We start from the raw sequence: 16,507 nt of genomic DNA on the forward strand, positions 1-16,507 counted from the left end.
CAAGTCTCTCTTCAAATTTCGAGTTTCGTGTGTGAAGTTGCTTTCTTGCAGATTCCAGTATCGACACTTACTTTTATTTTTCACACACCTCTCTGAATTTTCAACCGTTATAATTGATGAAGCTCGATGGCCAAAAATTACAAGTTCCAAGGGAAGGTAAAACTGTATGTGAATAGCACTATCCATACACAAATTTTCGGTTATACAGGGCTTGGCCATGAAAATGAGATGGGATTAGGAGAGACGCCGAACCCATTTCAATCAGAAATTCTCGAAAAATATGTATCTATTGAACACGAAGATAAAACGTTGCCAAAATTCAGACAAAAATGCCACATTGGACGCACAAAAGAACCCTCTCGCTGAGATGTTTAATACACGATGAACCTGGCAAATTACGAATTGGTTTCTCTTTTTCCGGCCACCTACAAAAAGGGGACGAAAGAACCTCTAAGTTCACACACCTTAGTTCATCGCATCATAATCGTCCAGCTTGTCATTGTACTGCAACACCTTTCTCCTAATCTTCGATGAATCAACCCACGTAATGAAATCTTCCATATTCCTTGTCACAAGGAATGCTGGGTCAGAAACAGTCTCCGGACCAACTCGAATGTGCCCTTGCTCGATGTACGTGACAGCTTCTTTCAGGTGCTCAGCAAACTTCAAACGAACCAAAACAGTTGCAAGCCTACGTCTGCAAACAGAGACATTGTCAGTAAAGTAACAGACGAGACGAGATGCATACACATATTCGGAAGTATTCTATTCCCTGTCTGTCCTCGTGGACGGTAAGCCACCATCACTCATGATAAACTCCAATAAACTAGTGCAATCACTAAGGCAGCACCTCTTCTATCTTTTGTTGCAAACTTTTCTGTCAATAGTTTTATAAGAATTCACCGAGGGTAAGGATTGAAATTCCTGTAAAAGAGTAAGTGAAGATTACCTGCAAAGGGATGACACCGATAAGCGCTCACATAATGCTAAGCTTTGCTTGGATGGTATAACACCGATATTATACCTGTCGTCAACATAAACCTTTTTTTAAGTATTAATCACAACTAAAAACCACAGAAATATTAGATCCCTTGCACTTAAGACGATGCTAGACCAAAAATCACCATATTCTTGTACAACACAATTGAAAACAAGCAAAAACTTATTGAGTTCGGATCATACAATACTCGAGTCATCTACAACCAGATCCTCATTAAATAGATCCCCATTAAATAGATCCCCAATACTTCTCTCTTTATGTAACACAATAAAGAACACACTTTGGGGTTAAGATTTCTAAATTTCGTTATCACCAATACATCCCGAACAATTCTCTTAAATTCTCACAATAATGACCACACTTGAGGAGTTAAAATTTCTAAATATCGATATCATCACTACTTTTTTTTTCTCGATAACCCATAGAGTAACACAAAATGCCATTTAGGACCCAATTGACCAAAATTTGATAACTTCATATGGGTTTCTTATGCAGCTTTGAAATATTAATGCTTTCAACTGACATATCAATTAAACTACATGAGCATCAAAAAAAAAAAAAAAAAATTACTGCAAATTCCTACAATACAACAATTTGAGAAGCACATGAAGAAACAAAGTATAACTCACAATTTTTCCAAGAGCATATCGGTCATTTCGATCCGATACGGATCGTTCGGGTTCAACTGCTTCAATATGTTCACCAGCTTGTGCACCATCCGGCACAAACCTGAGTACCTATTTTCCAATTTTTCAAAATTTTAATTGGAAAGGAACAAAACCCAGTTAATCGAAAGATTAATCGACTGATAAAACCTGAAAAGTGACATGAAATTAAGGGAAAAAAAAATTGTAATTTTACTTTTTGTATTCGTCGCGACCGGTGACATGGTAACGCTGCAGAACCTGAGTTTCTCTGTGACCTTCTTCTCTCTTCCATTCCAAGAAGTTCACTTTCTTCAGCAGCTTCTTCTCATGAAACTTGAGCTCTCTCTTGGTTGCTTTTCCGCAGAGGGGGATGAAAGAGCAAAAACCCCAGGTGGAGGGAAAAAGGGGTAGAAGTGTTGCAAAAGCCCTAGATTGGAACAAAACGTACCGTTTCGCTCTCCCGTTTGAATAACTCAAACCTTTTTTGATCGAAAGCCCTTGTGCATTTATGCTTATGATAAAAAGTTAAAATTAGAGAGTATTAACGAAATACTTCTAGTACTATTCACTTTTAACGTTAAGGCATTTTTACTCTTAAAAGTCACTTCTAGTACTTTTCACTTACAACATTTTTTTGTCATTTTCGTTAAAACTCAAAGTTTTCAAACATTTTTCATTAGTTTTGCTTAATTAGTCTTATTTATTGAATTTTTTTTAGCTTCAAGCTTAAGAAGTGCTTTTGGTACTCAATAAATGATAAAACTGCGTCCAAATGACTTAATTCACGAGAAAGTTTTTTTTTTTATAATATTTTTTTTTACTTCACTTGCAAAAGATCATGCGAAAACTTAACAATCACATAATTTACAGTTTCTAATTGATTTTCATAATTTTTTTTATTTAAAAACCATCATAAGGCTTACTTTTTACGTGACATTTCCAGCACAAGAAGTTTCTTTATGTTCGTACATGCCGCAAATGGCCCTTTATCACAGTGATGGAAATGTGTTAAGTTTTTACATAATGGTGTGGATTCAAACTCCGTCGGTGATTAATCTAACATTTAGTCTAACAAAATTTATTGTTTGACAAAAAAAAAAAAAAAAAAAAAAAAGAGAAGAAAAAGAAAAAAATTCGTACATTCCAAATTGAGGAGAAAAACAAAATCTTTATCAAATGAGTACATCGTAACTATAATATTTCGTATCAATAATGCTTCGTATCAATAATGCAATAATACAATGTTATATTATTGACATTGAACACAATGGTGCACTGGTACCATGGAAATTGCTCTTAAGAATAAGGGATGAGCAACTGAGCAGACTCAACTGAACTAAACATATATAAATATATAGGTGTTCAGTCCGTGGGTGATAATGCATCGGAGGAGGATTCTCTATCCTACTAATCTCTCTATCCTTTCATGCTCTCCTATTTGAACGGTCACGGTTAAACCACGTCAACATCTTATATTGATTTTTTTATAGAGATAATAAAACAAAAAGCAATGTCTAAGAGGAAGGGATGGAAGAGGATAAGAAAATGAAGGTCGAGAATCCTTTACAGTTACATGCTTAGTTTTACGGTGAAAGTTCATTGTTTGCCCAACACTCAGATGAGATGAGGCCAAAAGTGACTGATGAGTGTGGAACAACATTGCACAACCATCTCAACTACTACTTAAAGTTTATTTAGCATCACTTTTAAACTAATTGAAAGCGTTTCTGGTAAAAATATTTTTAGAATTAATCCTTAATAAAAATGCAATTGAATTCTCGAAAAACACTTCAAGTGCTTCTTGAAAGAAGCATCAGTTATATTATTTCTTCACTTCAAGTGTTTTTAAAACCTAAAAATATTTTTCCTAAAAATACCTTTCAAACGAACACTTAATATTTAAACACACTCTATACATGAGCTATATCAGTTAATCAACGTTGTGCGCCTTTTATTGCACCCGTGTTTAAATCGTCTTTCCCGTTGTTATAATAAGTTAGAATATCGCTTTCTCATAAATTATTGAATATTTGTTGCATTTTTCAGACCAATTGACATTGAAAAACCAAATTGGTCTGTCAAATGACTGATAGATATCACGGGGATTTGTCACAATTGCAAACGCCAAAACTTCTCTGTCTAAGCAAAACATGAGCACAAACAGTCACAGGACTCCCACTGACTTAAAAGAAATAAATAACAAGGCAATTGGCTACTTTCTTTGACGAAATTAACTTCTCTCCTCAATTGATGAGGCTGAGTTTATCCTCAAAGTACTTTGGGACTGATTCACGAAATTTCGTATTTTTATCAAAATTATTTATACACAAATTATTTTATAAAAGATTATTTCTTTAAAAATTATTAATATATAAAATTATTTGATCATCGAATTGTATAAAAATAAAATAAATAGACAAATTCGGCTAAAGTATTATGACCGTCAATCTATTTACTACAGTTGATTAACTAAACAACTTTAGTTTTAATTAGTCTTTTTTTTTCATAGATGATCTTTATATGAACTATTTCGATAATAACCACGAAGTTATGTGAATCGAACACAAAATGTTTTGAGAAGAAATTTCTTTTCAACTTTAAGGAGCCAAGTATTATTCTGTAATGTGGTTACGATTAAGCCACGTTAATATTTTATATTAATTTTTTATAAAAAAGTAATAGGAATATAAAATATTAACGTGACTTAACCGTGACCACACAAACAAAAAAGTATATTAAGAAGTATGAAAATAAGAGGGCAAACAATCCACCTTCTATTCGAATTACCCATTCCCAACAACCTTTTTAAGCCAAAAACCCAAAAACTGTCATATACAAAAACTTGTTCCCGTTTAATATCCATATATAATATATAATATATGTGGTGGCAGGGCAGTGGTCAGGCACTGCAACCACTAAATAAAGTTCTGCATATTGCCCCATCACTGTTTGCAGGTTGCAACCACTAAGTTAAACCTTCCTTTGCCCATCACTAATGTAATGCTGAGCAACAAAATACAACTCTAACCACTCAATTGAACTTTCTGGTTTTCTTTTTTATATTATAAATTTTTATTTCACACTTGTAAAAACTTACTAATGTTAGATTCGGTGATGCTATCCCATGCTATTTTTATTTTCACACACTCTTCTTAATTTTTACCTGTCGAATTGAAAAATTGAAACGAATCAAATGATAAAAATTAACAAAAGTGTGTAAAAGATAATAAAAAAAATGTGCAGATAGCATCACCCTATTAAAGTCTGTATACCTATTACATTACCACAAATACATGAGCAAACAAAAAGGTCCGAAATCAATAGACGACTGTACCTTTTAACTCACAATAATTGTCTTTGAATATGTTTCCATGAAGCTATATGGTATGTAGTTGAGTTTCCTTTAAGTCTTGTTTGGTATTGCTGTAAAACAATACTTTTGCTGTACTGTGAGAATAAATAGTTATAAAATAAAGTAGTATTTGAGTGTTTGATAAATTTTTATATAAAATTGTTGTGACCATGGTAAATGACTAAAATGAGTATGATGTTGGATGTGATATTAAACGAAGACGCCGAATAGAGTAAAGTAGGGTAAAAGTTTGTAATTTTGTAAAATATGCAGGATTATGCTTGTCATTTGAAAATTTTATTAAAGATCACCATTTTGAAAACAAAAAACACTGTTTTGAAAAGCATGAAAAGTTATGTTTATGCTTTTCTATGTTTTTTTTGCTGTAATTGACAGCAAACCAAACACATTCGATATCCCAAACTTTTTTATAAACTGCTTTTAAAATAATATAAGCAATCCCAAACTAGATAAATTTCCTACTTAGCAGTTGCTAATGTGTATGGAAAATCTCTTGTGAGTTAAATGTCAAAACCAATAAAATGAAAGAAAGAGCAAAAACGATACTCCTCAATGCAACCATTTTACGACAATGGAAACTACACCTACCTAACCCAACCAAATTACGGATGGATGTTTTTTGAGTGTCATTGAATGTATAAGCTCTGACATAAAGTTGGTTTTCTCTAAATTAACAAGGAATAAAAAAAAAAAGTTTTTATTTTTTAATATGATATAAATATATTTTTGACGCCAAAATATGAGAAATTTTAACTAAACCGCACACCAGACAATATATTATAATTTAGTATTGAACTCGTTATCCATAAGAGTTAATTATAAGAACTCTTATTCACAATTGAAAGATGTATACCACTAGAAACTATTTAATTTTGTTTTGACAAAAACAATAAAAAAACCAAATTACTTTGGTCGTACGGCAATACACCTACAAGTCTGCAAGTGAGTAGATTATCCATTAATTTTAGTGCAAAAAATGAAACAAAATAAGGTGACTTGTAACTATATTCTGGTTACAAAAACAAAATCCACTTCCCAATCAACTAAAATCTAAAAAAATAAAAATAAAAGATTGTAGTCTCAGTCTTTCAAATAAATCATAATTATGTAAATAAATACAACAAATAAATGAATACAATGGGGATAAAAAGCTGAGCAGAATTATATTTCCATTTAGTGTTCTACTTTTGCTTTGTCTGCTATGAACGCTTTCTCTCCAGCCTCGATTGTCGCCTTTTTTTCTGTTTCAGTTTCTCATTGAACCTTCTACGACTCTCTTTCCAACAGCCACATTCTTCAAATTTTCCGGCGGCCCTCGCCGGATTCTTGGCCGGAATATCGCTGGTAAAGCAAAGAACAACACGAAGTGAGTATTGGGTTCGTGGAGATTGATCATAAAGTTGCATTCTTTGAACTCTTTCGAGAATTTTACGGTTTTTCCTCTCTGGTTTTTGATTGGTGAAGCTTTTCAACAATGGCGGAAACTTCATAGCTGTACGAGGTGAAAAGGGTTTTTGGGGTGATTCGAAGTAAAAATCTGAGAGTTGGGTTTTGATTATTTTAGTGCCGGACTTCACCAGAAACACAGAAACAAGATAGTTTTAATCTTTTTTTTTTTTTTAAATTTTTTTTTTTAAATTTATATCGAGGTGTTTCGGATATGTCAATTACTATTGGATCTTCCATTGACATTTATCTGTGAAAGATTCTGTGTTGAATTGCAACAACTCTGGTGTGATCAGTTGAAAAATTGAACGAGTTTTTAAGACCGTTAAAATGTGCAAAGGTGAGGACTTTGAGAAGTGTGATTACAGAGAAACAATGAAGGTGGGATTTAAGCTGATGGGGAGAGTTGAAAGGTTGAAAAGCTCAGTGTTGAAGGTGAACTCATGGCTGCTGATCATCCGGGCGATCGTGACGGCGTTGGTGTGGGCGTCGGCGGTGCAGCTGGTTGGGATTTGGTTGATTAGGGGGCCTAGTTTGTTCAATGTTTGGCCCCCTTGCACCCACTTGGAATTGCCTGCTCATGCTGTAGAATTGGTTAATAAACTTCCAATGCCAATTGTTCTCCCACCAAAGAGTAAGTTTCTGATCTTGTTTAATGTAAATCTTGATCGCTTTTGTAATTAATATTTCCGCGCACACATGATCATTTATCCTTTGATTCATTCAATACAAAGATTAGAAGTAAACAGGTTGTGCAGGGCGAGAAAAAATGTGTGCAGAAATCTTTCCCCTTAGAGAGCTGATATGTTTGAATTGCCATTCTTTGATATCATGTTAATCAGCTGCTGTGCATGTTAATTTGCTTGGCTCAATAAAATTTGAGATTTTTCAATATTGTTTGTTAGTTCTGAATCGCTTTAATTCCAGGGGTTTACAAAAACAATGGCTATCTCATGGTTTCTTGCAATGGAGGACTGAATCAAATGCGAGCGGCAGTGAGTTCTAGCCACTTCCTCACAATTCTGGACATTCTTACCTTCAGTTTAGATGTTTTATTGGGGTTGTCTCCCGCCACCATGTTATTTTACTGACTACTTGATTTTACGCAGATCTGTGATATGGTTGCAGTTGCCAGATACTTGAATGTCACCCTTATAGTTCCTGAGCTGGATAAAAACTCCTTTTGGGCTGCGAGGTAGGTCAATTTGTTTTCGAGTAAAGATTATGAGGAATCGATATTCTCATTGTAAATTCCTTGATCTGAATAAGGAAAATTCTCAGTTCTAAGTGTGTCCCCTTGTGTTGGCAGTGAGTTTCAGGACATTTTCGATGTTGATCATTTCATTGCATCGTTGAGAGACGAGGTTCGGATATTGAGGAAATTGCCACCAAAGCTCAAGAAAAGACCTGCATACTCGTTGCCACCAGTTAGTTGGTCTAACATGTCCTACTACCTTCATCAGGTTGGTTCGAATCCAAGCATCATTCTCTTTCCTTTTCAGTTTATATGATCATTCTCAGCAGTTGAACTAACTTCTGGAAGTGTTTTCCAACAGATCCTGCCTCTGGTGCAGAAGTATAAAGTAGTACATTTGAATAAAACCGATGCTCGAGTAGCTAACAATGGGCTACCTCTGGAGTTCCAGAAGCTGCGCTGCAGGGTTAATTTCCATGCTCTGAGATTCACTTCCCAGATAGAGGAAGTTGGTAGAAAGCTTGTCGGAATTTTGAGAGAAAAAGGCCCTTTTCTGGCTCTTCATCTCCGATACGAAATGGATATGTTGGCATTCTCTGGCTGCAGTCATGGTTGCAGCAATGATGAGGTAGAAGAACTCACAAGAATGAGGTAACAGTCCTTTTTCATTTTGTTTCTTTTTGCTCATTGATATTTACTAGTTTTTTGCTTATAAACATCTTGTAATTATGGGATTATTACACGTTGTTAGATATGCTAATCCCTTGTGGAAGATAAAAGACATAAATTCCGAAACAAAGAGGCTAGAAGGTTTGTGCCCACTAACACCAGAGGAAACTGCTCTAGTATTGGTTGCACTTGGTATTGATCACAATGTCCAGATTTATATTGCCGCTGGAGAAATGTATGGTGGAAACAGAAGGATGGAAGGTTTAAAAGCTGCTTTTCCGAATTTGGTAAGTAGAAGGGAGAAGAAGCAACCTTTTCAACAATTATACATCATAGGACTGACATAACAGTTGAACTTTTGTGCAACAGGTCAGAAAAGAGACGCTGCTGGAGCCTTCGGATTTGAGGTTCTTCCCGAACCACTCTTCCCAAATGGCAGCATTGGACTATCTAGTCTCCCTAGAGAGTGATATATTTATTCCTACATACGATGGAAACATGGCTAAAGTTGTCGAAGGCCATCGCAGGTAAATGCATGTTCAATCTTTTGAATAACCTAGTGCTTTTTTCAAATCCCAATCTCCGTAGATTACAATAGTTCAGAACATCGTCAAACCTAGTGCTCTTCGGTTTTTAGGAAGATAAGATAAGATCTGTTGTTAATTTCAGATGATATTCTGATCCGAAATGTACGCTTCTCCTCGGATTTTTCTTGTTTCAGATTCTTAGGTTTCAAAAAGACAGTTTTATTGGACAGAAGGCTACTGATTGGATTAATAGAACAATTCAGCACTGGCTCATTGAGTTGGGATGAGTTCTCTTACATTGTGAAGGAAGCTCACGCCAAGCGAATGGGGAGCCCGAAGCAGCGAGTTTTGATCCCAGATAAACCCAAGGAGGAAGATTACTTCTACTCAAATCCACATGAATGTTTGCAACTGTTAGATGGACCCTTGAGAACCGCATGATCTTCGCATGCCAAAAATATGGGATTATTGTCTTCTAAATTATATGCATTTTGTGCCATTGAGAATTTTACAGGCAGTGGTTTACTTTATGATTGTGGTCTAAGTTAATACAGCAAGGGATAGGTTTAATTTACATAAAATTGGGTTGGGAGGTTGATCTTGGAGGCTCTGCTTTGGGAAGGACTTAGAACACTAGTTTGTAGTTTTCAGAGTGCATGTAAGTCTCTCTCCTGCGAGAGCTCTTGATCAAAAGCATTTGGGAAGATATATAGAATTTTCATTAATAAATCAAGTTTTATGGAGAGAACTCCAAATAAGATCATTGTAATTAAACAAGGGGGAATATAGTGTATTTTCCTCAAAATCTCTCTCCTATACTAGTGTAAGCATAATTTTTTTAACAAATATTCACCTATCTTTCTCTCTCTAAATTAATCCAGGGTTGATGGAATTGAGATTCTCTCCTAATCTTTGTTCGAAGTTCGCGGACCAAGAGATCCGGACCCCTCATTTAAAATCTTATAGCCTCAATTTGTCCATACTGCTAGCTCATCTCATAAACAAGAATCCAAATTTCTCTCCTCTTTTAACGACCCAAATTTTTGAGCACGTGAACTTTGTACCTGAAATCTGAAGAGGGTCTCAATTCGTGTTGATGAACTAATCAATGATCATACCATCTGAATGATGCTGGTTCCATGAGAAAATAATTAACAAAAACTTCAATTACTTTTGGGATAAAATATAAAAAAGTTAACTTGAAGAATTAGGCATGCCTAAACTAGTAAGATTGGTGGGGCCAAAAGTCTCAAATGATGACAGCAGCATGGCATCTGGAAAGCTGATGTTTAAGGTGTGGGGTTTGGGCAAATAATCCGCATCATTTCATGTCCTTAATTACTAATTAGTTAAGGAGTTGGCACCGAACCTTGTTTCCTCCTTCGTTGTTTAGTTTTTCGGTTATACATTTGGTTGTTTAGTTGCCATCAAATAAAATATATGCATTATTGTAGAAGTTAGAGTGCACCAACTCCATGCTTCTATCATATGAACAGATATGAAGAATTTTTCTGTAACGAAACATCATTGTAGTTGTATCTTAAGACAATTATAGAATAGTTAAAACGTTGCACTGTATGATTGGCTTACCATACAGCTAAAAACATGAGAGTGTATGATTAGCTTGAAATACTATCACAGAGCATCTCAGTGTAAGTTTTCTCTAAGCAAATGTTCTTTTTAACACATCATTTTGCGGGTTTTAGTCTGAACCGTCTTATATCATGAACCGAGATCTAAGATTGTTGGATGTTTAATCGTTAAATTTGTAACTAAGAATTCAACGGTTATGAATCTCAGTATATGGTATGATCCGGTCCATTCTAGAGTCTTCTTTTAATTTGGATTTAGAGAGAGTGAAGAATAAAGAAACTATGTTGGTTGAAATGAGTGATCCAAGAAAACTTGCTGTTGTTTTTCTACTTGTAGTCTTCCACTAACAAGGGAGTAATTTATGCACTTTAATTTAAACGTAGCTTTCAATGCAAACTGAGACAACAACTTCCAACGACAAAAAACGACTCAAACTTTAAAGTCGTTCAACTCATCAATGGATTTTGACCCATTTAAACTACAAGGACCCATTTGTCACATGAATCCACTCTTTGATTACTTCACATATTGATTAGGTTGCAGATTTAATTAACTAATTTTGAGTATTGGGGATTGGAGATAGAAAATTTCAAAAACATGTAGAATATTTATATGTATTTAATACATTTATTAGTTGACGGTTAAATATAATTTGTGTCAATATACATACAGTTGAGAATGTGATTTTATTAAATACATGTAAGTATTGTAGTCAAATAAAATAAAATTTCAATCAAGTTATACTTTTGTATGACTGAAAGGGGTTTTAGAGAGAATTATTTTGAGTTTCAAAAGCACTTGAAGTGCTTTCTGCTTGCAGCACTAATTATGTGCTTTTTGCAGGAAGCAATTCAAGTGTTTTTTCACGATTTATTTGTATTTTTACTAAGAATTGGTAAAAAAAATATTTCACCAAAAGCATTTCCAATCGTTTTAAAAACACTTCCAAATAAGTTCATAAGCATGTCAAATTTATTTAATTAATCTTTGTTTCCTGTGAAAATATTTTTGAAGTGGTTCCTTTGCATTTTTAATTTTCTATGCACACACACACAAGTGCTTTAGTTGTTTGAAAGCTCTCAAACGGGCTTTTGTTATAAGCAAGTACAACACAACTTTTATTAAAAACCCAGTGTTTTGATAGTCTTTTGAGTTTTTCTGTCAAACTCTCACAAAATGGCTTCCAGGCATGAGAATGGCTTTCGGTTTACCAAAAAGCACTTTCACCCTTTCTTAATCCGACCGAGATATGGTAAATGAGTGGCATCACACAAACAAATCAACGAAACATCAAGGATTAACGATAAAATTCATGTATGTAGAGAGTTCTTTAAAACGCAGACCAGAACAGAAACCCGCTCCTCGCTATATGCATGGAATCATCCATCTGAAACTTCAAGGTATCAACAAAAGAACATCTGACAATCTATCTATGAAATTCCATGCACAGGGGGGCACAAACCATATACAATTGACTGACCTGAACCTAGTTGTTCTGTTTACCATGTAATCTTTGAAACAAAATGTCACCCGCCCACGAGCACCCTCACCCCCAATAAAACCACGAAAACCAAAAATAAGCAGATTTAAGAAAAGCTAGAAACTATCTAGTCTAGCTTTCTCTTGTTCTGAACCGCTTATGCGCCAGTTCAAGTCCCCCATCACAGCTACTTACTTGAGCCGTGTCATCATTTGATTGTTCATGGATTGGTTCACATGTGCCTGTGCAAACAAATATAAAGTGAGGGAAAGATTGTAGACAGCTATCGGTAACAGATGTAGCAGCCAAAGTAACAATGGGGTTTAATACGATGGATGAAGATCCTAAACGAACCTTTGAACTAGACGCTACAGATGTCAGCCCACTGTCTGCTCGATTCACAACATCCATTTGAACAGAGATGCTGGCCAGGGACAAGTCCAGACCAGCAGATTGCAATGCCTGCGTCAGATTGTTCAAAACCCTGCGCAACACAAACCCAACTCAGAAACAGCGCAGTGATACATTTCCATAAGGAAATTTGTTATAACAATTTTGTTATACATCAATCAACTATATTTTCATGTCTCTAATGGCAACACTTTCAAATTTATAAAATATCTACCTAGAAGAAGCACTCTTGCCATAGAAAACGATCCGGGAAACTTACAAAGACAATATGCGCATAATTAATCAATAATGGCTATGCACCATGCATGTAGTTTATCAAAACCACTGTACCAAAAATAACAGCTCAGAAAACAAGCTTGACAATAAAACATGGCTGCTACTCCAAGAAAATAAGCATGTTAACAAAAACTTGGCAGCTGTACAATAAAGTTAACGAGAGATCTTCGTGGGAACTCACCCTTGAGAGTAAGCACTTGAGGTGCTACCAGATCCACTATGTTCATCCTGTTTGTTCAGTTTACCATCTGATACGGTTGAAGATGTTATACCCGCCCACGATGGGAATTGGGGTTGACAAGCCATGTTCTGAGCATCAGTAATAGATTCCTGCAAGGGCTGTGTGGGTACTCCACTCCCAACAGAGTCAAAGATGCTTTGTTGTTGCACATTAGGCACTGATTGAGTAGCTAGCCCAGCGATGTGATCCAGTGCTTTGTAAGCAACAGCAGAGCCCAAGTTAGATTCCACTGAGTTTTGAGAGTTTGGGAGCATTGCTGGTGAGACAACCACATTATTCTCATGATCCGAACCATCGTTCATAACTTGAGACTGATCTGCGAAATTTTCTCCAGACCTGTTATGACCTTTCTGTGGCAAACAAATAAATGGGAGGTCGGTAAGTCTCTGCAGGGCAAAATATATAGGGTCAGAGTTATCTCTGGTAAGATTTTGTTCTCCCAGTAACAGTAAAAGAGCCTCTCTGCCTGGATATGGGTGCATGTTGCAATTGTTGTGTGTGGTGTTGGTCTCATGCACCATATACATGTCATTATTTAAGGGTACAACAGATATCCAATGCACGTACTCATGCCCTCTAGCATCCAAAACAAGTACTTTCACTTTTTTCAGGCATCGAAGTAACACCAATAGAAATTGACAATGCAATACAAAGGTGATAAAGAGTTGAGTCCAACACCATAACACATGCAAGCAAACACTACTGCACACTAAGACACAGATATGAAGCATTAGAATTTTACCCATGGCACCAGTTTTGTTGGCTCTGGACTCCATCCTTGGTACGACCCCTCATACAAATTTACCTTCTCCTGTAAAAATTGTATATACTCTATAACCTGCAAATAGGTACAGTAATATTTCAACATGGTGCTGAACACATTCAACCAAAATAAAATGACAATGAGGATAAAATATTACGAACATGATTGGAATGCTTACCTCCAACAACAATGAAGCCTTATCTCTTTTCTGATCATTTTGGGGAATGATATCTCTCAACATCTGAAATCTGCCTCAGAAATACATATTGCCCAGGTGAGTGACGAGTTTATGCCCATGCTACTAGAACTAAAACACCCACATGGCATAAACAGCAGCAAAGAAAGATACAAAAGTATTTAAAGGACAAAACTTCCACACGACTAACAATCTAACCAAACATGAGAACAAGATGGGAGGGAAGACTGCAATTAAAATTCAACACAAATGAATAAGCATTTGGTACTCGATACTCAAATTTGCTAACTAGCATGAATAATTCGCAAATTCAGTTTCAGATAGCCAAATAGGCATGGAGATTGTTTGCCTAGAAGCTCCAACATTTTGAAGAATTTGGTAATCGTAAAGTTTCGATTTTTAAGAAAAAAAATTCACTTCACTTTAATTCAACACCTCATAATTTGAGTATAACATCAACAGAAATATACTCTCAACTTTTCCAGAAGATACATTGTGGCAATTCCCTCTACTTATTCGAATCAGAAATTTTTCGAGTTCAGGCAACACGGAAAATCGAATACTATAAACCATAATTGAAAAGGAACAATTAAAGGAGTGTTTGAATTAAAAAAAAGGGTAAAGCTTTGGGCTTGGAGAGCTTGCCTCTCATTAATCTTGCTCCTCCTACGCTGCTCGGTTTCGGAATGCTTGGAGCGGTTCTTCTCCCTGCCTTGCCCTTCTATCTTCACTGCAAATTCCCCTATCAACTCCTCGTTAGCTTCATCCACTCCCCAGTTACTATTATTTTTTAAATAAAATAAAAATTCTTCATTTTTTTCAAAAATAAAATAAAAACCAAGGCAGTCACTACTAGCCTAGCTCACAGAGAGAGAGAGAGAGAGAGAGAGAAACCTGCATGAGATACCTCATCTTCGTCTTCAAATTCATCGTGGTGGCCCTTCGAAGGTTTCGCCATTTCCGGCTGCCAAACAATAAATAAATTTCCCAAAATTACATAAATAAATAAATAAATGAACAAAAAACGAAGCCAATTTTACAGAGAGAGTGAGTACTGAGGAACTCGGAGGAGGGCGCGGTGAGAGAGTGAGAGGTGGCGGTGGCGATGGTGGAAATGCGGAGGTCCGGGACCAAGGTGGGCGCCCGAATTGGGTCCGACGGAGCTGGAAATAGCGGAAAAAGGGTCTGGTGTTGGTGGTGGAGCTTTTGTGCCGGTTTGTGGTGATGTGTTGTCGTTTTGGGGTTTTTGTTTCTGCGACAACGTTACAGTAAGACAACCCTGAAAATTTGGAGCCCTAGGTGGCGGCTCCTACTCTTTCCATTCCTAAATCATTAATTTTTTAAAATTGAGACCTTATTATTAATTAAATTATTAAATGTTTTAATCTTAATTATTCTCACAATTAATATTAATTTATTAATTAAATTCATTCTTATCGTGGCCGCCCTTATGTATACCGTGAGCCGCCCGCCATCGCGCCTAATTGGTCCTAATTTGTTTTATATTGCATGCGTGATAACGGGTAGAGATGAAATTTTTTGTCAAATTATCATATCAATCGTACCATATCAAAGTTGTGCCAAAATATTTGTACCATTGTTAATGGTACGATATTTGTACTGTACTATACATTTTTGATATGCTAATGGTATTAAAAACCATTATTAGTGGTATACAATGCCGTACCACTATTATTAATATTATATAATTTATTTATTCATTTATATATAATTACGTATTACTATTATTATATATGCACTTTATATATATATATATATATATTTTTTTTTTCTTTCTAGTCATTTATCCAATCATCTCATCCTCTAACTTTTATTTTCCCTATAAAAAAAACCTAAGCATTCTTGCGATGCGACTCTTTATCTTTTCACTCATCTTGCCACCGACTTCATCTTTGTTGCTCCAGTTTCAGTGACTCTCTCTCTCCAAAGTCCATCTCATCTTCTCCTTCATCAAATTGTGATGGCTTTCTCCATGGCTTCGTCTATCAAGTTAATTTTTGTACAATTTTAAAGAATGTAGAGATGAAATTTTGGAATCTTTGGACTATTTTTTTTAGGAATATTGGTTTGTATCAGCCGAACCTCACGGGTTTTCTTTTCATTTCATTTTTCATTTTGTTTTTTTTTCTATTTAATTAAGGTAAAGGCTTAATTAAAAAATTAATTTTGTTTTTCTAATTTACATGTCATTATAACATTGGAGTGGGGGACCATAATGTGCCACATCAGCATAGTAACAGATTTTTTAACGGAACTCAAACGAAAGGACGACATTCAATTGCACCAACTATTTTCAGAGACGACATTGATTGATTTTCAACTTCAGGGACCATCTTGATGGTGTAAGTCAATTTCAGGAACTATTTGTGATAAAAAAAAAAAAAACCATTTTTTTAATGATACAAGTGATGTTGGGAATGGAGGAGTGGAGAAATGACTATTCAAGTATAAAAATGAATGTTATTAACTAACCGAGCTTCAAGTACTTTACCATGTTTTCATATAACTAAAAGGTGATCATTTGAGATAATATTTTACATTAATCTTATTCTTCCTACATCAATAGTGCGACAGTTGATGCGGTTCATTACATATCTCACATAATTCCTCCAGCATTGGATCATAACAACGGGAAATAATTACCACACATTGTTTTTCTCTCATACACA

The 16,507-nt window shown here is 35.4% G+C and overlaps 3 protein-coding genes across 4 annotated transcripts; 1 reads left to right on the top strand and 2 right to left on the bottom strand.

The window, feature by feature from the left end:
* Nucleotides 1-234: 234 nt before the first annotated feature.
* On the bottom strand, nucleotides 235-2,277 carry LOC103962728 (U3 small nucleolar ribonucleoprotein protein IMP3-like). Its single transcript, XM_048579364.1, has 5 exons — nucleotides 2,273-2,277; nucleotides 1,862-2,158; nucleotides 1,630-1,737; nucleotides 950-1,024; nucleotides 235-697 (listed from the first exon to the last, which is right to left on the bottom strand). The coding sequence occupies exons 1-5, from the start codon at nucleotides 2,275-2,277 to the stop codon at nucleotides 466-468; spliced, it is 717 nt and encodes a 238-aa protein (XP_048435321.1). The 3' UTR covers nucleotides 235-465.
* Nucleotides 2,278-6,152: 3,875 nt separating this feature from the next.
* On the top strand, nucleotides 6,153-9,729 carry LOC103962727 (rhamnogalacturonan I rhamnosyltransferase 1-like). The gene is made up of 8 exons (XM_009375488.3): nucleotides 6,153-7,100; nucleotides 7,394-7,461; nucleotides 7,576-7,661; nucleotides 7,776-7,929; nucleotides 8,023-8,312; nucleotides 8,413-8,617; nucleotides 8,700-8,857; nucleotides 9,052-9,729. Exons 1-8 carry the CDS (start codon nucleotides 6,797-6,799, stop codon nucleotides 9,296-9,298), a joined length of 1,512 nt encoding a protein of 503 aa, XP_009373763.1. The 5' UTR covers nucleotides 6,153-6,796; the 3' UTR covers nucleotides 9,299-9,729.
* A 2,000-nt stretch (nucleotides 9,730-11,729) lies between these two features.
* Nucleotides 11,730-15,085, bottom strand: LOC103962726 (transcription factor BIM2). Of its 2 annotated transcripts, none has more exons than XM_048579041.1 (8): nucleotides 14,873-15,085; nucleotides 14,725-14,781; nucleotides 14,463-14,547; nucleotides 13,800-13,869; nucleotides 13,601-13,696; nucleotides 12,799-13,244; nucleotides 12,285-12,414; nucleotides 11,730-12,172 (listed from the first exon to the last, which is right to left on the bottom strand). In XM_048579041.1, exons 4-8 carry the CDS (start codon nucleotides 13,860-13,862, stop codon nucleotides 12,122-12,124), a joined length of 786 nt encoding a protein of 261 aa, XP_048434998.1. In that variant the 5' UTR covers nucleotides 13,863-13,869; nucleotides 14,463-14,547; nucleotides 14,725-14,781; nucleotides 14,873-15,085; the 3' UTR covers nucleotides 11,730-12,121. The 2 variants fall into 2 exon arrangements, with proteins under 2 accessions (XP_048434998.1, XP_048434997.1); XM_048579040.1 differs by having other exon boundaries at nucleotides 12,799-13,208; nucleotides 14,463-14,559; nucleotides 14,712-14,781.
* Nucleotides 15,086-16,507: the final 1,422 nt, after the last annotated feature.

The sequence above is a fragment of a genome, unplaced genomic scaffold, assembly GCF_019419815.1.
Source record: "Pyrus x bretschneideri cultivar Hongxiangsu unplaced genomic scaffold, Pyrus_bretschneideri_v1 Contig13, whole genome shotgun sequence".
In the NCBI taxonomy this organism is placed as follows: domain Eukaryota; kingdom Viridiplantae; phylum Streptophyta; class Magnoliopsida; order Rosales; family Rosaceae; genus Pyrus; species Pyrus x bretschneideri.

Coding starts and splice junctions, on each gene's coding strand:
- LOC103962728 (XM_048579364.1), bottom strand. Junction 1,738..1,861: donor GGTCGCGACGAATACAAAAA/GTAAAATTACAA, acceptor ATTGGAAAATAG/GTACTCAGGTTTGTGCCGGA. Junction 698..949: donor TCGGTGTCATCCCTTTGCAG/GTAATCTTCACT, acceptor CTCTGTTTGCAG/ACGTAGGCTTGCAACTGTTT.
- LOC103962727 (XM_009375488.3), top strand. CDS start 6,797: ATGTGCAAAGGTGAGGACTTTGAGAAGTGTGATTACAGAGAAACAATG. Junction 7,462..7,575: donor TGAATCAAATGCGAGCGGCA/GTGAGTTCTAGC, acceptor GATTTTACGCAG/ATCTGTGATATGGTTGCAGT. Junction 8,618..8,699: donor AAGCTGCTTTTCCGAATTTG/GTAAGTAGAAGG, acceptor TTTGTGCAACAG/GTCAGAAAAGAGACGCTGCT.
- LOC103962726 (XM_048579040.1), bottom strand. CDS start 14,775: ATGGCGAAACCTTCGAAGGGCCACCACGATGAATTTGAAGACGAAGAT. Junction 14,560..14,711: donor AGATGAGGTATCTCATGCAG/GTTTCTCTCTCT, acceptor AGGAGTTGATAG/GGGAATTTGCAGTGAAGATA. Junction 13,697..13,799: donor AGGCTTCATTGTTGTTGGAG/GTAAGCATTCCA, acceptor ACCTATTTGCAG/GTTATAGAGTATATACAATT.